The sequence below is a fragment of the Dasypus novemcinctus genome, chromosome 5, assembly GCF_030445035.2.
Source record: "Dasypus novemcinctus isolate mDasNov1 chromosome 5, mDasNov1.1.hap2, whole genome shotgun sequence".
Taxonomy (NCBI): domain Eukaryota; kingdom Metazoa; phylum Chordata; class Mammalia; order Cingulata; family Dasypodidae; genus Dasypus; species Dasypus novemcinctus.
In genome coordinates this window covers 93447014-93468911 of record NC_080677.1, presented here as the reverse complement: position 1 = coordinate 93468911, position 21898 = coordinate 93447014, and the positions used below count along the sequence as shown (strand labels likewise).

The following is a 21898-nucleotide window of genomic DNA, read 5'->3' as shown; positions in this document are numbered from 1 at the left end:
TTATAAACATGACTTAAGAAGCAATAAGGGAAACCTGAATAAGAGTTTTCTTTCAGAGGCAGGTTTTGAGCCTGCTTCACCAAATTAGCTTCTGCTGCTGTTTTCAGTAAATGTCATGAATGGGGGTAGAAGTGGGATAACAGCTCCCTGTACTTCATCTTCATCTGAATCCTCGTTGGACCTCTGACAGCCTTGGTGAGTACTGCATTACTTCCTAGTGGGCCACTGCCTTCTACAGTTAGCACTGGGGCTCTGCCATTAATAATCTTGCAACTTCCTCAGCCCTATTTGGTATCTTTCATCTCTGGAAAATTCCCCATCAGTTCATCCACTTGCACAAAAGGACCCTGAAATCAGATAGGAGGAGGAAGGAGTTTCATTAGAACTACTGCTGCAGTTGGCACTAGAACACTCCACCAGGGATAGGGTGTAAGTCTGGAGATGCTAAATGTTGTGGCTTAAATGGAATTATCTGCTGAGTGTCTGGTTCAGATATTCTGGTTTTCTATCCACTTCACCTTTCAGAACAGGCACTATAGAAGGAGCTACAACTGGGTCTGAAATTATAGCTGTTAGCTTAGCATGGGAGACATCTTTACAACGAAGTGTTTTTAGTTCACTTGCAGAGCAAGGATAAAAATCCATGAACTTGTATCTATCTATTAGTGAAGCTGTTTCTTTGCCTTCATACTCTTCTTTGAATGCTGAAAACCATCTTTTCTCTCCTTTGAGTACACTAGCTAGATCACCAATACTACTTTCAAAAGCTAGAAATCAGGCGTAGACTTCTCAGGATAAAGACTTCTAGATGTTCAAACTCATTTAAACAAAACTCAGGTTTTATTGTCCCCATTGAGGTGAGAGAGATAGTCAATATAGGTCAGGACTTGTCCCGGAATATTTCTTTAACCCCAGCTCAAAAATCTTAAAAGGAACAGATTTTTCCTTAACACAGTAATACTCCATGAGTGCTGCATTAACATAGACACTATGGCGTGTTTTGGTATCTTCTCTTGCTTTTTAAAATATCATTCTTCCAGACTTGATACTTTCTGCTTTCCTTGCAAATTTCATATATTGGAGATAAACCAAGGTAGGGTCAATATCCTCAATAGCGAGAAGTCTGTTATATAAGCCGTGAACCTTGTCATATTTAATGAGACTCACTTCATTATCTGCATATGCAAAATAAAGAAGCATATTCTTTTTCAATAAAGTGTTTATGGCTCTTTCATGTGTATAAGTAGCTTCATCATTAAACAATTTGGCATTATTCATATCCTTTTCTCTGCTAACAGTTTACTTCACTGCTCAAGATACTGTGCAGCTTCATACCAAATGAATGATTGGCCCAACACAAGCAGACATTGTTTATAAGCAAACATAACATTTTTTGTTTAAGGATCTGATCCTCTGTATGAAGAGGGTTGCTCTTTTCCCACTGTGGATATTTTTCCACATATCTACTTGCTGAGCTTCTTGAGGAATATTCTGAGGAGGCACTGAGGGTGTACTGAGATCCAAACCTTTCATTACTGTTTCATATTCCTTTGCTACATACCTAGCATTCATGTAATCTCTACTTCAACCTTCAGTAATATTTTTGAATATATAAATGAAAATATAAATGAATGTTTTCATTTATATACCCTCTTCATACTTACTACACTCTCTCCAGAGTTGTTCAGAGTTGATCACTGGATTAGCACAACTGCTGATAAACTCTTCAAACAGGTGTTATTCTCTAATTTTCTGTATAAGACCCAACAGCTTCCACACCTTTTAAGAAACTGATGTAATCTACCCATATCTGGTAAGACATAATTTCCATTCCAGTTTTATCTAGTGCAAAGTCATATGCTTGAGCCATTTTTTTTAATAACATGGTACTTTTTCCTTCATTTCTCAGACATATGAAAGGTAACATTTCCATAAACCAAAGTGTAAAATCTTCACAAAGCATCTCTGAAAATAGCTTTTCAACTGTGTCATAATTTTTAGCTTTAATCTCTGCTGCAATGTAAAGTTTCCAGAATCTGCCAAATTGGGGAACTGGATAACAAGGGGTTCATAAGTCTTCCATGCTTTGTCTATAGGTTGGTTCTATGCCTCTTGAATGAGAATGCTCAAAGTGTCAAGATCATACGGATTCTCTTCTAATTTCTTTTCAGCTTTCTTCATTTTCGCTGGGACATATTCAGCTGCCTGCCCCATGGCTCCATCTCTTAACATGTCCTTAGCTGATTAAAATGCATGCACTGGTGCTGGAAGAGAAGCTAGAAAAGAAAAATTAAACAAAAAACCACCCCCAAACCAATCAAGCTACCCCTGAGCACTGGAGCCAGACCATCAACACCAAATTCCACTGCCCACTCAGTTGTGAATTGGTGTTAATTTTTCTTTGTCATCTTGGGTTTCATACAGGTCCTTTTCTGAAGGGGAAGAACGTTCCCTAAGCATTGAAGGCATACAAAATACAATTGTGAAAGTCTTTCATTAAAAAGTACAATATTGGTCAGACGCAAAACACTGTGCAGACCAAGGGAGCACGGAAGAGGCTGTGAATTCTGTTTTAAGACAACGTTGAGCCCACACAGTAGACATCATGAACAAAGCTCACCCGCCTGAGTTGAAAAAATTTATAGACAAGAAGTTATCATTGAAATTAAATGGTGGCAGACATGTCCAAGGAATATTAAGAGGATCTGATCCCTTTATGAATCTTGTGATAGATGAGTGTGTGGAGATGGCAACTAGTGGTCAACAGAACAATATTGGAATGGTAGTAATACTAGGAAATAGTATCATCATGTTAGAAGCCTTGGAACGAGTATAGTGACTGTGTTCGGCAGAGAAATCAATTGCTTCCACATGTCCCCTCCCCAAAGGCCTATTAAATTTTTTGTTAAATAAACTTTTGTAATAGTATAAAAAAAAAAAAGTACAATATTGAACTTCTTACAAATGGAATCAAAGAGTATGTAGCCTTTCATGCCTGGTTTCTTCACTCAGTATATTTTTGAAATACATTTATGTTGCTGCATGTATCAGTAGTTCATTTTTTATCGCTGAGTAGTATTTCCTTGCTAATGGATAGTATATGACTATCTCAGCCTTTCGAATAATAAAATGGTTAAAATATCTTTTCTAAACCTAATATTTTCAGGGATAAATACCTCCAGTTCCTCAACTGACATATTTTTTAAAAACTTCTCATCTTTTTTTTGTTACCAGGCCATAGGGAATTTCAAGGTATGAAAATTAGAAAAGGAACAATCCTCTAAATCCCCCAAACCTGACCAGTCCAGAGCTAAGGGGGAAGGTGTAGCCTGAAGTGTGGCCACGTTCCCTCTCTGGAGGCCAGCAGGGATTGCCCTGGTATTGAACAAGAAGGCCATATCATTTGGTCCTGTGCTTGTGTGGTCAACAAAATCTCCAAGATTCTATCTGCATTGATTTCAGCCAAAGCCTGATATTTTCTCTCTTTTGAACCTAAAAGCAGGATTTCATATTTGACCCCTATTACATTTTTTTCTTTATTCCTATTACATTTTAAATCTTAAAATTATATTTAAACCATTGAATCTTAAACACAATTTTAATCTTATTAATCATCTTTCTGACTCAAGCTACCGCCCTAGCTTTGTTCCATCCATATATTTCATAAGCATAATTTCCTCATATGATCATAATCATCAGGAAAATTATGACTATATTTACTGTAATGTGTCAGTTATGCACATTATCCTATTTCATCCTGAGAGCAACCCCATGAGGTAAGTCCTTCTGTTAATCTGTTTTATAGGTGGGAAAAATAAGGTATAGAATGGTTAAGATATATGCAAATATTCTGTAACTAGAATAGGTTTGAGTCATCTCTAGAACACATGAATTGTTTCTGTTTTTTTGCTTGTTGCCTGCTTATTGTCTGTTTGTTTGGTTTTTTTTTAGGAGGCACCGGGAACCAAACCTGTCACCTCCCATTGTGGGAGGTGGGTGCTCAACTGCTTAAGCCACATCTGCTCCCAGCACATGATTTTTAACTGTGCTATGTTGTCTCCAAGGGTTTGATAAAAAATACTGACCATGGCAATACAAAGGAGAGAATCTGGGAACAGAATTCTAGCAATCACTTTTAAATTGCAATGGTCTACAATGATATATGTAGAACCATCTATTAATTAGATATATAATCACATTACTCTGTGTTACCCAAAAGGATTGCATTAAAAACATTATCTTTACAAACATAATAAAGAAAAAAGAAAAAAAGATAAAAACGACAGTTATCAAATGTTGTGAATTTACTTTGTTGGACAGACTTAGGTAGTTTACATGTTTCTAAAAATTATAAATATTTTATTTAAATAAAGATATAAGTATACCTCTGGTACTCCCATTATTCCAAAACATGAAGAAAAATGGCCATTTAAAATGATAAGATAAATATTTAAATATTACTCTATAGACTATTAAGTATTTTCACATACAGTATCTCATCTGTTTTTATTTGGAACAACTTTTTTTAGTAAATTCATATTGGATTTTTGATTGCCTCTTTATTTACTGAACTTCTAAAAAAAAAAAAAAAAGGGTTAGGACAACAGCATTGGACTGTGAAGATAATCCAAGTCAAAACTCTTCTTTTATAGATGAAAAAATACAGGTCCAGAGAAGTTAAATTATATTCTTAAGAGCCGCCCAGCTAGTTAGTGGCAGAAGTGATCTTGCAATTCCATATCCTTGTTACCATTTCATACTGTCAGTGTGGTATTTGCTTGTATTTTTCCTATCATATTCTCTTACATTTTCTTCATCTTTTTGCTAGCTCCACACTTTAAAAGTCTTGAAATTTTTGTTCCTTCTGGACTTTAGTCACTCTGACTAAAGCCTGCTTACAGGTTTATATCTTTATTATACTTACCTATTTGTCTTTCTGATCTTTTCATATTCTTAAATCACTTCTCCTTTACATCTTTTTCCAATGGGAATAACTATAATTTCATCTTGTGGAATCTTTCACCCTTCTGAACCATTTTCCACTTTTAAAAAAATTTCTATTTCCTGTAACAGTAACATCACAAAGTATGCTACTTGTTAAATCTCACTTTATGGGTTCATAGTCATGTATTCTCTGAATTAATTCTTGTTTTTGTTTGGCTTTTTGTTTTTGTTATTTGTTTTTCCTTGCTTTTATTTATTTATTTATTTTTTTAAAGATTTATTTACTTAATTTCCCCCCCTCCCCCGGTTGTCTGTTCTTGGTGTCTATTTGCTGCGTCTTGTTTCTTTGTCCGCTTCTGTTGTCGTCAGCGGCGCGGGAAGTGTGGGCGGCGCCATTCCTGGGCAGGCTGCTCTTTCTTTTCACGCTGGGCGGCTCTCCTCACGGGTGCACTCCTTGCGCGTGGGGCTCCCCCACGCGGGGGACACCCTCCTTGCTTTTAGATTCAAGGAACATGTCCATGTCTAATATTCCCTTTTTTCCCTTTTTTCACTATAATAAGCTACAGGATAAAAAGGTCTCTTTGTCTAAAGTTTTTTCCTTGTTGGTGAGAATTAAATCCAGGTATTTATTGCCCTCCTGCCTCGTCTGCTTTGAAAGTAAAGTGTCAGCAAGGTAAGTCAAGGATTTATCAGGTGCTTTGCTTTAACAAATGAGACTTCTTGTACATCTATGCATGCAGGCATTCACGCTATGCACTCCCATTTCTAAATTCATAATCTCTAATATAAAGCATAGGTGGACACTCAACCCTTTCCCTTCATTCCATATTTTCTCTTCGTGCCATTGTCATGACTCAGCAGAAGTAGGTAGGTGTTGATGGGTTACATGAGTACTGGCAGGCTCTTTATAGTGTCATAATAACACTCTTATGAAAGATTATCTTAGGGCTATGCTGGCTCTACATAGGCCTCAATTTCCTGTAGTTAAGAGATCACCAGAGAGCAAATGAAATTAAGAGGTTATCATTGAAAGTAGGAAGTTTTGCAGACCCAAAACAAAAATGTTTCTGCATTGGGATTTCTATTTCTTGTTTAAAGAAGAGAAACAAATGAAACTCTTATGACCCTTTTATACTTATTGGTTGAAAAACCTAACAAATTTCTTCCTCCAGAATAGAATTCTGAGTCACTGCAGTGTCTGAAATAACCCCACAAGTCCTCTTCACTCCATTCTCTTTCATGTCTTATTGCTCTCACACTGTGTTCATCTCTCAAACACCTCAAGTCAAAAAAGGGCAGCACATGAATCTATTGTGCCATTCTCACTTTGCAAGCAGACTGAAGCCCTTTGCTGAAATTACCTCCATGTCTTTCTACTGCCTTTAGAATAAAATCTAAGATAGATCCAAAATCCTCTGGGGTCTGGTCCCTACCTAACTGTAGGAATGCATCTTCTGCCCTTTGCTGAACCCCTCCTTAACCCCTCAGTTCTGTGAGATGCATAGATTTGAAGTTCTCCAAACTGGCCATGCAGATTGTGCCCCTGGACCTTTCAATAAGCACTCTGCCTCAAGCACCTTCTAGAAGGCTCAGCTCAGATACTGCCTCCTCCAAGAGAAGGCTTCCTTCACTCTGCTTTGCTGGATGAGGAGTTCCTTCCATCTTGGGTTAAATTCTATCACAGCCCTTATTTTCTACTGTACAGAAATAGTCTGTTCCTTCATTTTCCTCTCCTGCTTACACAGACTGCTCCTTAGAATAAGAACTATATTGCTTCATCCCTTTGAACCTGTAGCAGTTTGATATAGTTATGAATTCCAAAAAGAAATACTGGATTATGTTTGTAAACTGGTCTGTACCTGGGTGTGATTAAATTATGATTAGGGCTTTGATTGGGCCACATCAGTAAGGTGTTGAGTCCCCACCCCTTGGTGGGTGGGACTCAAAAGATATAAGACATGGCAAGGGACAGTTAGAACTTTTGATGTTGCAGTTTTGATGTTGGGGTTTTGATGCTGGAGTCTTGAGTTGGAGCTCCAGGAAATGAACACACAGGAGATGAACAAAGAGGAATAGAGATGGCTCCTCACACATGGCTAAAGCCTCGGGAAGAGAGACAGAGCCATTTGCCTGATAGTCTACAGTTGGCCTTGTGGAGTGAGAACAGTAGCTGAGCCTGGAGAGAAACACAGCCCCAGGAAGATAGGAACATTCAGCCTAGAGAGAAGCAAGTCCCAGAAAGAGAGGGACCTAGAAAGCCTGAACCCTTGGTAGATGTTGGTAGCTATCTAGCTCCAACGCACAGCAAAAGACTTTGGTGAGGGAAGTAACTTATGCTTTATGGCCTGGTAATTGTAAGCTTCTATCCTAAATAAATGCCCTTTATAAAAACCAACCAATTTCTGGTATTTTGCATCAGCACGCCTTTGGCTAATATAGTATCCCACAACACAAAACAATATCTGGCACACAGCTGATGGTTAGCATTTGTTGAATGAAATCCTAAGTTAACTTGCTATCATCTTAACCACTTCATACGGGCCTCTGTTTACTTGCACATATTTACATCTTATTTAGCTTCTGGGAGACAAAAATAGTCAGGGTTGATGGGTGTTTTAAGAGGGAGTCAGAAATGTGTGATGTTTCAACATGTTTACTGCATTTATCTTTGCTATGGCATTCCAACAGAAGCAGGAAATTGTAATGGTGCTCTATTAGATAGCTATTTGGAACAGAAGTGGAAAGAAAAAGTTGGACAAGAAGGAAAAAAAAGTAAGAGCAGAAGCAAACAGTACCTCTTTTGCCTCCTTAAGGACCCTTTATTAGAATGATGCTGCCAAAAGTAAGGTCGGAATGGCCCTGAGTGGGGCCCAACCAGGCATCCAAAGAACTCTCTAGGCTGCCAGGCATGGTTCATCAGCAAAAGGGCTGAGCTTAGGCACCAGTATTTAAGAGATTTACGGCATCTGAAACCAACAATGTTAAGAAAAACAAAACTCTTATAATAATACTGAGGATCATTCCATTGCTCTTCCTAGAAAAAGGATCTCGAATTTTACTAATAACATGAAGGTTAAGAAATCTCGAAAGAAGTTCATAAATAAAAGCATAAATAAAAGTTGGACAAGCTGTGAAAAGTGCAGATAAACTACATAAGGTGATATATCGCAGGAGGAAAGTTCATTATCCTTCTCCAAATTCTTGTTACAGAATAAAACAGTCCGCAAGAAGTGGGGGCTGTGACATGGCAAATAAAGAAAATGAAGTGGCTTGTGTCGGCCCACTGCCTGGAAAATTAAGCCATGACAGTCGAACATATTTGGTTAACTACAAAGATTCTGGGTCTTCACAGACAGAAAGGCCATCATCAAAACATAGTGGTTTTTTTTCCTGAGGTTTCCCAGTACCATGAATCAAGAGCATAAGTTTTGTTCAGCAGGAATTTGAGACTGAACGTAGCTTTAACTTTCTAAAGAAAGAGAAGTATAAGTGAACTTGTAGCCTATTTGGTAAGGACAGAAGATCATGGAGTTGTGGTGGAATGCCTTCCTATGCTCACTAACAGTTTAGAGGAAGGAAAATAGTACTTTTCACTTAGCTGCTATGTAGTCTTGTAGCCTCTAGTCAAATCACTACTTAAAAGCAAATTTGAAGAACTGGCTTCAAGCAGTCATAAAAGGGTGGTGGTCTGAACTAACACCCAAAACAGAAATTATAAATGATGGAAATATTCAGATTTTAAAACAACAATTAAGTGGATTGTGGGAACATGAAAACCATCTTACTCTGCTTCCAGGATATATAGGCAATATAGCTAAGGATGTAGATGCTTATTTATTACAATTGCATTGAGAGATTTCATCTACTAAAGGAGTGCTTAGTAATTCAAAATATTCCTGGATTATCTGATTTAAAAAAAAAATATCTCATCTGAGAACTGTGAAAGAAATCAAAATCATGTTTTTCTTTTAAAAAGCTACATAAGGGGAAGTGGTTGTTGCTCAATCAGATGAGCTACCGTCTACCATATGGTAGCCCTCGGTTCGTAGCCTGGGGCCTCCTTGTGAAGGCAGGCTCACCCAGACGCTGCAGAGCACTGCGCCACCCACAAGCGCCGCCCAGCCCACGCCATGGAGAGGCGACTCAGCAAGGTGAGGCAACAAAAAGAAGGGAGACAAGCGAGAACACAGAAGAGCCCCCAGCAAATGGACAGAGAAAGCAGAGAGCAAGCAAGCTACAAGAGGGGAGGGGAAATAAAAAAATAAATAAATACAGACACAGAAGAACATGCAGCAAATGGACACAGAGAGCAGACAGCACGCAAAAAGCCACAAAGGGGAGGGGGTAGGGGGGATTAAAAAAAATCTATAAAGCTACATAAGGAAACCACTAATGAGACCCTAACAATCTCCGTCACATTGAAGTTGAAGATATCCAAAAGGAGCAAGCTTCAACTTCAATGAGGTCAAAGTGCACTAAGAAGATTGTTCGCCTTTGCTGCATTTGAGATTTATGTGGTTATTTGGTAACATTGTTTAAGAACGACTGGGTCTTATCACAATCCTGCATATGGCATAAGAATATAATTTATAATATGTGACAAAAGTGAGACAGGATTCATTTCTAGGAACCACAAAGATCAATCATCATTAACTTTTTTAAGGCTGTATTTTATAAGAAAACACTTAAATGTGTGCAGCTATTTTCTTATGTTGAAGACTGAAAGTTTAAAACATAATAGCAAATAACAGTAAACATTTTTTGTTCACACTGAGATACTATGTTTGCAAAATGCTTTATTAATAAGCTGGCGTGTTATAACTGTTCAAAAATATAAAGCCATCCATGCTTCTGATATGGTAAAATCATGGAATTAAATTAGGAGTTTACATTCATGTAGGATGTTGATGTTTGAAACCTATTCCACACCATTTTCAAAACTTAAGGATATTTTTAGTATCTCTGATTTTTTTTGCCAGATTCATCATGTTATTTACGTATGAGTTATGCCTATGTAACATTTTAAAAGGTGAATATACTTTTGTATGAATGCTTAACTGGAAATGTCCATGAAGTTGGCTAATTTATGTTCACTTTTTATTATATATAGATTTCTAATGTTTTCTGTTTCTGTATCATTTAAGCTTTCTTCATTTAAGTAAATTCACTAAATGTTAAAAAAAAAATAAAGGTCATCTTAGGTAGAATGATTCTTAAGTTTTCAAAAGTCGTAACTGGCTCTTAATAGTAAACTTGAAATCCAATGCAATAATTTTAGGGAAAATTTATATATTAATGAGTAAAACTGTCAATTAAGTAGGTCTTGGAAAAACCTGTGAGGTGAAACTTCAGATAGGAGAGAACAATTTTCAGTGATAATCCTTTTTACCTAATATCCTTTTGTTCATCTCTCAGTAACAATAAGATGTAGTTTTAAAAGGAAAATGATTGTTCTGATACATACACAAACCTAGATTGAGAGTAAAGTCTAAAGTCTATGATTATAAAACAATATTTTCAAAGGTAGTAGCTACCAGAGAAATAAACCCCAAAGTGCCTCACAAATGAGGACACTGTGTCATAGTACATCTCTACCCACTGATTCACTCATTCATTACTGATGTTCTGAATGTCTATTCTAGTACACAGTTGTCCAAGATGAAGAAGACATAGGCCCTGCCCTCAAAGGGTTTCTTTCTCTTTACTTCCCACAGAACGTTTCAAACAGATTCACTAAGCGCTGATTTATCCTGTCTCAACCTACTGGTTTTTTGTTTGTTTGTTTTTGTTGTTGTTGTTATTGTTTGTTTTTTAAATTTCTCTACTAGACTAAAAGGGTTTTGGTGACATAGAATAAATCATATTCATCTCTGAATCCTGGAAGCACCTGAAATTTAGAATCTTCAGCATAACAAGAATTTGATCAATCACTGTTCAACTGATTTGGAGAAATTAACATAACTACTCTCTGGAAATCTTTAAGGTTACAGAGAATGGGTATCCCTTTCCTTGGCTAGGTAACAAACTGTTATCTTCATACTGTATATCTTTGTATCTGATATACAAAAAAAAAAAAAAAAGGAGGCCATTTCTCCTTCACCATCTGTTTTTGGATTGTTCTGTGTTGTTATAATCCTATTAAGTGATGCTGTCCTTCACATGGCTGTCCTCAATATTTCTTTTTAGTCCTGTTCATGAAACCATACGAAGAAAGTGACAGAAACCCAGAATTCTGTCCTTAGAATTTGTTATTGTTATTCAGGAAGGTGTGAGGTGTTTCTGTTATCATCTTCAATAAGGCAATTCAAGATCCCCTTTCAACCAAAGGGGAAAATTTCACTACAGAAATAAAAAAGGATTAATATACAAGAACCTCTAAAAGATGTGCCACCTGGGATTTCAAATATTGAAGCAGGAAATTCTATATGACTTTAGTAATTTGGAGTAAGGGAGAGAGGCAGGCAACACTTGTTCAACTAGAAAAATTCACCTAATGCTACACAGCCAAAGACCAGATGTTATTTGCAACTTTTGGACTGAATTACCCCAGAAGGTCTGGTCACAGAGGACCTTTCTATGGCTGGTGCCCTAGAGCCAAATGCAGTAGTTTATGTGATGGTAATGGGTGACTAGGGAGGGATGTTACCTTGGTAAGTTAGGATAACTGGGCAATAGAATTACTAAAGCTAACAAATTTAGAGGGTTTGTGCATGTACCAACTACATGAATTACAGGAGTGTAATAGTAAAAGGTTTTCCATCATTACAGACAGTATAAGCTTCTGATGCATATAGCCTTTACTGAAGTAACATACATTATCAGGACTTTTGCTCTCATTGATGTATACAGTTCATCTCCTGACAGTCTTTCATTTTGTTCTAAAGTAATCTCCATGATGTGGACCATTGTCTATGAGGTGCAGAGGTGCCCAAAGATGTACTTACCAAATCCAATGGATGTGTCATGATAATGGGAACGAGTGTTGTTGGGGGGGGAGAGGGGGGGTGGGGGGGTGGGGTTGAATGGGACCTCACATATATATTTTTAATGTAATATTATTACAAAGTCAATAAAAAAATAAATTAAAAAAATAAATAAATAAAGTAATCTCCAAGGCCTAGTCCTCTTGACTGATCTACCTCTTGGTATCCAAGTTAGCAGGGCACCAAACGCAAAGCTTTCAAGACCATCATTTCTCAGTGACTCATGCTTACAGGTCTAAAGGTCCATGGTATCAGTGCTGATAATTTCTTTATTCCATGAAGCAGTAATGTGATTCATTTGCCTGTCTTTTACATAAGGATTCTCTTCAGGCACTGCCTGGGATGCCTAATCATTCCACAAGAGCCAGTCCAGGGAAGGGAGCTAGACCAGGCTTGGAGTCTGTCACAAGGGACATTTCAAACCTTCCTTCTTGAATACAGACTAATTTTGTTGTGGGGATTGTTTCAGAATTTGCTTGTGCCTATGGCATCAGAACTCACAGCTATATACTTGACTGAAAAGCATTCTTTTGGAGGTCTTGACAGCCTGATATCTGAAATGCTGATAAATCCAGATTTTACTCATGGTTCTCTTGAGTTCTCAAATCCCTCAATTACTTGCCTACTTCTCAAATAAAAACGAAAACAGTCTTAGTAAAAGGCAGGATATCCAGTGACCATTTCAAAGGAACTAAGATAATCGTCGAATAATTTGTGCTGTTATAAGACCTTGAGCAATGAAAAAGGCTTACGAAATTTTTACTTATGACTACGTGCTGATTCTGCAAAACAGTATCAGCAAATTGAATAGTGATTCCCTAATGACTTTTCTTTAGAACTTCTGTTTTCAATCTACTGAGATGAAAATATTTCCCCATTGCTAAAAACATGTCCTATTCTAAAAAGTATATACTCTGCACATTACTAGATGACAGATAATAATGCTAATTTAGGATAGGCCTGATGGCATTAGTAAAAATGGTCTGGATGATAAAGTTGTTGCATTTTTATAACATTTGTGACTATAAAAAAGACCAGCTCCCTTACAGGAAAGTTTCTGCAACAAAATTTCAGGCAGTCACTAAATAATGTAATAGAATAAAAACTCCCAAAGAGCTTAGATTTGTTCTTCTACTGGTGTAAACTGCCCCAAGGCTAAAGGTGCTGTGAACCAAAGAAACAATTTATCCTTTGATCAGGAATGAAAGCTCTGAGCATTTTGTTTTTTGGCTCCCTGAAAGTTTAAGAATTGTTTGTATATAGAACTAAGCATTTCATTTCTTATCAAAGTTCTATGCACATTTCCCATTAGATCCATAATTAATCTTACTACCATACCTATCTTTATAAGGCCCCAAAATGAGGCTCTTATACTGTCATTTTAACTGACATTTTACATATGGTTTTCCATATGAACAAGATTGACTAAGTACAGTGGCAAAGTTCAGGAGTGGCAATCTTGGCTATATAACATCTGATAATTACTGAGCTCTTACTATGTGCCCCATATCGTTGTAAGCACTTAACAGTGATTAACCAATTTAATCCTTACAACAAATTACCAGCTCTGTGATCTTGAGAAAGTTACTTAATCTTTCCAACCATTGATTCCATTTCCAGAAACTGAGACTTAGAATATTAAATAATTTGCTTGAGCTCCCTCCTAGTGAGAAGCAAAGCTGGGGCTTGACCCCAGCTGCCTGGCACTAGAGCCGGTACCCTTCACATGTGACTGCCTCTCAGCATCTCCAGGTCTCATAAACTAGAGAAAGACATAACTTGACACTCCCAAAGGTACCTTATAGCTCTTACATTCATACTCACTTGCTCTATGAGATTCGTCTAAAACCCAAATGTACAAATGAAAATAAGAACACATGCATTTATTTCCAACGTTACCACTGTAATCTTTTGAGACCTGAGTTTTCAATCTAGATGGCCTATAAACTTCTTTCTAAAGCAACTCAGAGCTTGCAAAAAGTTTCTGATGAATTAATGCTCTTAATAACACTGCTGTCTTTGAACACTGTACATCAAATCCTCTTTGTGACTAAAGAAATCAGGCACAAGTTGATTGAAGATGGAAAGCCATATTTTCGAAGGTAGTTTCAGAGAGACAAGCAAATACAGATACACCCCGTTCTTAAAGAATGATTTAGAAAGGAATCTCAAAAGACTATCTGGCATCATTGAATTCGGTATCACTGCTGCAGCCCACCAAATTCTTTAGAAGAGAGAGAGGTAGAACGAGTCATTTTAAACAGACTTATGTTTATAGAAAACACATGGGCTTTGGAGCCATTTGGGCCTGGATTTGAATAGCAGCTCTGCAGTTTTCTAGGAATATGGTCTTGCAAAAGTTACTTAAACTCCTAAAGTCTCAGTTCCTGCATCTACTAAAATGGTATAACGACCTTCCTACCGGGTTTTTGTGCAAGCTATAGGTAATGTGTGTTAAGTGCTTGGCACATGGCAGATTCTCAATAAAGTGTAGCTAATGATAACAAGAATAATGGCATTGATAAAAACACTAAAAAAACCCACTGTCAACAGCAGATACAGTGTAAGTGTGATAGTTAAGAGCATGGGGTTGGAGTCACACTCACTTGGTTTACATCTCAGCTTTCCTTTCCTTGTAGAATTCACATCATCTTTAACAAAGATTTTTCCTACTTGATCTTTCTCTAGGTAACATCTGCCTGGCTTTACTTTGACATCTTAGGTTATTCATTTGAGCAAGTTATTTAATTTCTTGCTGCACCAGTTACCACAGCTATAAAATGGGACTAATAAATACTATCTATCTCATATGCATGTGATAAGGATAAATGTTTGTTCACGTAAACCTAGAATCACGTTGGACACATAATAGGAACTCAGTAAATGCTACCTGGTACTGCTGCTGCTGCTGTTGTTATGTGAAGGACACTACAGAACCAGAACAATCACCTGGAAAAAGACTCTGCCCACCTACAACGTTGGCCAACAAATTGAAAACAGAAGTGTATGAAAACTCTTTTAAGATGCCAAGACAGTATTTCAGACTAAGGGCTGGAATAATAAAACACAAGAAATTATCTCAAGGGCAAAATCCAAATTAGACTGCAGATTACAAGAAGGTTTGGTCAATTACCTGTAATCCTAGTAGGGACCCAGATTTTCCAAAGGGATTCACCATAAGAGTTTTGAACGTCACTCATTCAATTTTAAAATTCAATGCAAAAAATAAAAATAGCGAAGAACAATTAGGACACCAGGGAGCCAAGAGTGCCTACAACTGCAAGCAGGAGAACTGCATCCATTATCCATGTGGAATCTAAGCCTCCTCTTGATGTAGAGGGGAACTGGACATAACCATCCCAGGGTCCACAGGATGCAGGAATAGAGTACAGATTAGAGTGGACTTACTGGTGTTCTGCTGGGGAACTATTGTGATTAGTAAGGGAAGAAATCATTAATATTGATGTGGAGAAAGTGGCAACGGTAGCTGCTGATGCTAGGGAGAGGGAAGAAGAGATATGAAGTGAGTGCATTGTCACGATTTGGAGTTGTCCTGGGTGGTGCTGCAGGGATAGATGCTGGACATTGTGTGTCCTGCATGGCCCACTGGGTGGAATGGGGGAGAATGTAGACTACAATGTAGACCACTGTCCATGTGGTGCAGCAGTGCTACAAAATGTATTCACCAGGTACAGTGAATGTGCCACGATGATGGAAGAGGTTGTTGATGATTATATGGGGACCTCACATTTTTTTAATGTAACATTTAAAATAAAATTTAAAAAAAGAACAATTAGACAAGGAGAATACATTTTGTTTTTTGTTTTTTTTTTAAGATTTATTTATTTTATTTATATCCCCTTCCCACCTTCCCACCCCAGTTGTCTGTTCTCTGTGTCTATTTGCTGCGTGTTCTTTTTTGTCTGCTTCTGTTGTTGTCAGTGGCACAGGAATCTGTGTTTCTTTTTGTTGTGTCATCTTGTTGTGTCAGCTCTCCATGTGTGCGGCGCCATTCCTGAGCAGGCTGCACTTTCTTTCGCGCACTCCTTGCGGGACACACTCCTTGCGTGTGGGGCTCCCCTACGTGGGGACACCCTTGCGTGGCAGGGCACTCCTTGCATGCATCAGCACTGTGCGTGAGCCAGCTCCACACAAGTCATGAAGGCCCGGGGTCAGAACCGCGGACCTCCCATGTGGTAGACGGACGCCCTAACCCCTGGGCCAAGTCTGCTTCCCTACATTTTGTATTCTTCCTTTCCCCAGACCATGTTCTTTCCTTTTTTCCCCTGTGCTTTGCTGTTTTTCTAAATCCTTTATGCAAAAGTCAGAAAAGAACTAATCCCATTGTGTCACTTCCCAACATACTACTTAAAAAATTCAGCCACCTAGCAAATGTAAAAAAAAAAGATTGCTATTACCCGTAACCATCCAAGAAACAGCTACCCAACCAGAGCATTCCAACTTGCAAAGGTAACATATACTCTTACTGCTTTAGGTATGGCTCTACAGAGAGATTCAAAATGCTGTCTCCAGCATCTCACAGATTAGAATGATGATATCCAAACCAGAGTGAAGACCAGGGCATCCCTAAGAGTTCTCTGTACTCTGAGCTCTTTAAAGCACTCATTGCCTCACAAAAGGCCAGGGAAGTGGTGAGCAGCTCTGTTGAAGTCCTTCAGTTCTCTAGGAGAAATAGCAGGGTTGAACTTGAAAGAATCCATTTCGTGATATGGGGTGAGGAATAAGAGGCATGCTTTTCATAATCATGAGTGGTTGCAGCTCTCCTCTCAAGAATAGTAACTTCAGCAGCCACTTCATTATATTACTACTGGAAATGACACAGGCCTGTGCCAAGTCAGCACCAAAATTCCCTTCAGAATTCAGTCGCGTTTAAGTCACCTGCACTCTATTGACAACTGCTGAACTGAAACCCCGTAACAGGCATCTCAACAACAGTATTGTGTTCTGACACTAATCAGGCTCTTTTTCCATGAATAATGAATAAGAAAATCATCTCTGTTGCCCGGTACACAACATAAACAAAGATTAACACAAGAGCCTTGGTATGGTGAATTTGTTCACTTGAAACAAAGGAATTTTTCAAAGTGCAAGCCAAGTTTCAGTGGAGGGTGGAATGGGCTGTTGTAACAAACCGTGCAAACATATGTTATCAGAATCTAATAAATCAGCAGAGGCCATGAAGTGGGATAGATAGAAAGGAGGGAATGCTCCAAATGAGTTCATTTCTTTATTTTACAATGAGTCTTATAACACAAGCTTGATGATTTCTGTAATGAACTGAGATCTTCATAAAAGGAACCTTAGGAGACTTGTGATGTCAAATTGGTTAAATCTTTGTTTCTTAAGTCTATATATCAAGTTGAGTACAGGTTGGCACTGGGAAAGAAGATACTGGAAACTTGCTACTGCATGGATGGCTATAGAGGGGAATTTGGAAAAATGCAGGACCACCTTAGTCCATGTGCAAAGGCCTGGGCTTCTTTAGCACAAAATGAATCTCAATGTATGAATATTTTACCTACAACGCAGCTTCATGGCTTAGATTCCCAAGGTCGGCTGAACAGTGAGATTCTAGTATATAAACAGAATAAAAGTGAGCTGATGCGAAGGCCAAACAGTCTTTATTTTGTTTACTTCAATGTGTGCCACAAATACTTCTCTCTCTCTCTAAAAACAGTTCCATACTAAGTTGCATATATCTTGTTACACAGGGTGTTCATGTATGCAGAGGCAAAGTGACGCCATCCCTGGCTGAGAACTTTTAGTTTCTATCAATTTGAACAAAAATTAAAAACAAAAACAAAAACTGTTCACAGTGCTTTAATTCCCCTTACTCTAGCAGACAACTCATTTCATAGATTCTTCATGAAGGATTCTAGTAAGTCCAAAATGGAATAGTTTGTTCTTTGTGTTTGATGAATTTCTAGAAATCTGTGAACTGAATTATTCTTTCAGTGCATTAAATATGCTTACTGAAGAAAGAATGTAATATTTTATCAAGCAAAAATCAATGCATATTATAAGTTAATCAGTCCCTAACATCCACTTTACAAGCAAACTTGTTTATTTTAGGAGAGAGTTATTGAAATAAGGCAGAATAGTATGAAGTTCAGTAGAGATACTATTAGCTAAGTCGTGGAAGGTATTTATGTAGATAATATTTATACAATTAATAAAATAGTAAAATCACAAATTATGGCAATGTCAGAAGACATCCCAAATCTCTAGGATATGATGGTTTAATAAAAACAGGCAAAATAGATTAAGTTCATACCAGACGGCAAAGGGACTTTGATGCCATCATATGAAGTGTCTTCTGCTGATGAAAAGACATGGGGTGAAAGGAACACAATCTTATCTTCAATCATTTACTGGGCTCTCATGTATGCAATGACTTCTTGCTATTCTATATTATTCCAAAGGACCAAGAAGACCAACAGATAGTGGTCACAAGTCAACAGATTTAGGATCATAACAAAGCTCTAACAGTCAGTGCTGACCCAATACGTTATGTGTTGCCTGCAGTGATCTTGACCATGGGGATAATGAAGCAGAGTATGTATAACTGCCTGATAGGGGTAGAAAAGAGGGGAACTGTTGAGGGGGAAGAAAAGGAATATGGCCACGCAACATTTCTGACTCCTATTAACCATGGAATTCAAAGAATCTAAAACTGTTGGTGAAAATTCTATAAGACTGTTGGTGAATATTCTATAAGAGGATAGTTACCAAGGTGCTGTGCTATTTGGAATAATCCTTCAAATCTAAACAGTGAAATATACAAAGAAGAAAGGAATGCTCAAGTAGATAAGAATCTTCAAAGACTTACCATCGTACTTGGCTAAGACTGCCTGGACATCAGCATATGCCTGCAGTTCCAAGAGGGCTTCTAAAAGGTTTTCATGGATATTGAACATGCTCAGGAGAGGGAACTCCTTCATTAACTAGGAAAGAAGAAAACAAAGAATAATTAATACACGTTTTATTTTTTTAAAATATAGTTAATACTGAATTATAGCATACTGCATTTATATTATAATATAAAAGTATAATAAATATTTTAAAGCATAATTAATATTGAATTGAAAAACAAGCATTCACACCAAATATCATCACTTTATAAAGTATTAAGTGCTTCTTTTTTTTTCTTGCTATTTTTGAAAAATCTTTTTTCCTGCTATTTTTGATAACTGACTTTGTGAGAACTTAAGGTGGGGAAAAATCCAAACTAGAGGGGGTCTTCATAAAAACTGAAGAAGATGCTTAGAGGTAGTGGCTCAATAAGGTTAAAATGTAATAAAAAGGGAAGCAGCTGTGGCTCAAATCAGTTGGGCTCCTGTCTACCATATGGGGCTGCATCCCAGGGCCTCCTTGTGAAGGTAAGTTGGCCCATGCGCCGTGGAGAGCTGACGGCCCATGCACCGCGGAGAGCTGGCACAGCAAGATGACCCAACAAAGGGAGACAAGCAGATACAGAAAAAACACACAGCGAATGGACACAGAGAAGAGACAACAAAGAAAAGAATAAGCTGCAAGGGGAGGAATGAATAAATAAATAAATAGGGGAAAAAAGTAATAAAGAGGTCAAACAAGATAAAGGTTGAAAAATATTCTGCAGGCTTTAACAGTTAGGTTACTGGTAATATTGTCAAGAGCATTTCAGATGGAAGCCAGAGAGCAAAAGGGCAAGCCAAGTGGGCACTACTCTTTCAAGCAGCCTGATAACAAAGTTAAGGAGAAAAAATATGAAAGTTGCTAGGTGTAGTGAGTTGAGAGGAAATTTGTAGGGAGTAATCAAGGGTGATAGTAAAGGAGGGAGACATTTAGGAATTCTTGCCTGGTGGCCTCAGTAAGATAAGAGTCAAGATCATCTTCTGAGACTGAGGGAATAGGTACTACGGAGTAAACTTAAACACAGGGGTGGAAGTGTGGAAGAGCCACAAATGGAAGAACTGCTTATGGATTGTAAGGCCATCATGAAGGTCTAACAAAATTGGACATCAGGGATTTACAGAGGCTACAAGTTTTATCTTGCAATGCACAGCAACCCAGTTATCGTACTAAGATGTCAAATGATTAGGTTGAGTCTGGGTAGATTGAATGACATTCAGTGAAAAATCAAAGTGGCAAGAGAGTTGATGATAATGACTGAAAGACTACTTAAGGAAGTGGATAAAGAGTTGTAGTCTGGATAAGGAAGAAAAATTCAAAGGGAGTTCAAAATACACAATATTAAATTTTATTTGCAAGCAAGGAGAAGGAGAAGGCAGGATCAAGAATTTTAGAGTAAAATCTCATCTCATAAAGATAAGAAGGTGCTTTATAAAGCAAAATCTTAGGTGTCTACACACAAACACACAACACATATAAAATCTCCTATTTGGATAACTGTTTTCTATTAGCTTTAGTTTACATATAATCTTTCTATCAGTTAAAATTTAAAACAAATGACCTCTAAAGAAGTAATAACTCTTTTGGTGTTAACATCTTTAAAGCATTTGTATTTAGAAATAATACTCAAAAAGTAGGTTAATTCACTGTTAGCAAGACACCAGTGGATACAGAACACTGACTATCCATTTCTTCCTATGTTAGAAAACATTTACCATATTATTCTGTTTTTTAAAACCAAGAATAATTTAGCTTGTCTTCAAAAAGAAATTTTTGCAGTATCATAGTAACAACCCAAAACACCTATCAAAATGATTTTGTTTTCAATAAGATTGACTGTCTGAACCCCCTAGGGATGACCTGATGTATTTTCATTGTTAGTAAAGGAAAGTGAATAAGACTACCATACGTTGTTGATGTTCTGTAACCAATATCTTGTTCTTGTTCACTTTGATTCTGGTTGACATCACCATTTGATTTTCTCTCTCTCTCTCTAAATAGAGCTTGTTAGAATTAAAGTTCTCTGTCATTTATCATTTGGCAACACCATAAAGATATTCTCTAAATTGCAACATTTAAACACATAATTTTTAACCAATCCTTCAGATAATGGTCAAACTTTAAAGACAAATCATATTTTGTAATTTTAAAATTGCAACTCTAAATACTACTATGCTGAAGCTTAAAAACAGAGAGGGGAGTATAAAACTCCAGAGAGGAGAGCAGATGTGGCTCAAGTGGTTGAGCACTTGCTTCCTACATGGTAGATCCCAGGTTCAGTCCACAGTGCTTCCTAAAAAAGACAAAACCAAATAACAAGGAAACAAATAAAAAACCAACTCAGGAGAGCTGATGTGGCTCAGTGGTTGAGCACTGGATTCCCACATATGAGATCCCAGGTTCAATCCCTGGCTCTGGTACCTCAAAAAAACAAAACACAAAAAACAACTAGTGAAACTACATGAGCAAATACAGAGGTTTCAGATTATTTAAAGAAAACTGAGAATTTGAGCAGCAGTGCTTTCATTGGAAGCTTAGACAGAGGATTCCATACCAAAAAAATAAAAATAAAAAATCATCAATGAAAGGATTTTAAACATGGCAAACAGCATATGTTGGAAGGCAATCAAAGACAATTTGGAAATCTCACTGTCCTTATTTTAATAAAAACAAGAAGGGAAAACATAAACCCTCCTCTGACACCCATTTGGTCTGCCTAAACCCTAATCTCCTTGCCATCTCTAGCTCTTCACAACAAGCCATCTTAGAAAAAAGTCCATGAACACATCTCCATTGGTTCTATTTACTCCTCATGGCACTGTTAAAATCTGGCTTTCAGCCCTACCATTTCTCTGAACCTGCTTGACTTATGTTTAAATTGCTCCTATGGATATCCTCAAGTCCTTTTCTTGCTTGACCTCTGCATCAAATGACAGTTTAATGACTCTTTCCCTGAAACTCTTCTCTCCTCAACACCATTCTTTTCTGGTTTTCTTCATACTTACATGTCCTAGCTCCTCTGGTTTCCCCTTTGTCTGTTACTTCAGCGTAAGTACTCT

The 21898-nt window shown here is 37.5% G+C and overlaps 1 protein-coding gene and 2 pseudogenes across 8 annotated transcripts in view; 1 reads left to right on the top strand and 2 right to left on the bottom strand.

Moving 5' to 3' along the window:
* Positions 1 to 21898, bottom strand: part of ST7 (suppression of tumorigenicity 7) — a 318541-nt gene that overhangs the window by 50792 nt on the left and 245851 nt on the right. For all 8 annotated transcript variants that reach the window (XM_058297257.2, XM_058297256.2, XM_058297255.2 and 5 more), the window contains one exon: positions 18778 to 18892. In XM_058297257.2, coding sequence (XP_058153240.1) covers positions 18778 to 18892 — 115 coding nt within the window. The remainder of the gene's footprint in view (positions 1 to 18777; positions 18893 to 21898) is intronic.
* LOC139438975 (cleavage stimulation factor subunit 3 pseudogene) lies at positions 77 to 2301 on the bottom strand (annotated as a pseudogene).
* Positions 2606 to 8796, top strand: LOC139438974 (KATNB1-like protein 1 pseudogene; annotated as a pseudogene).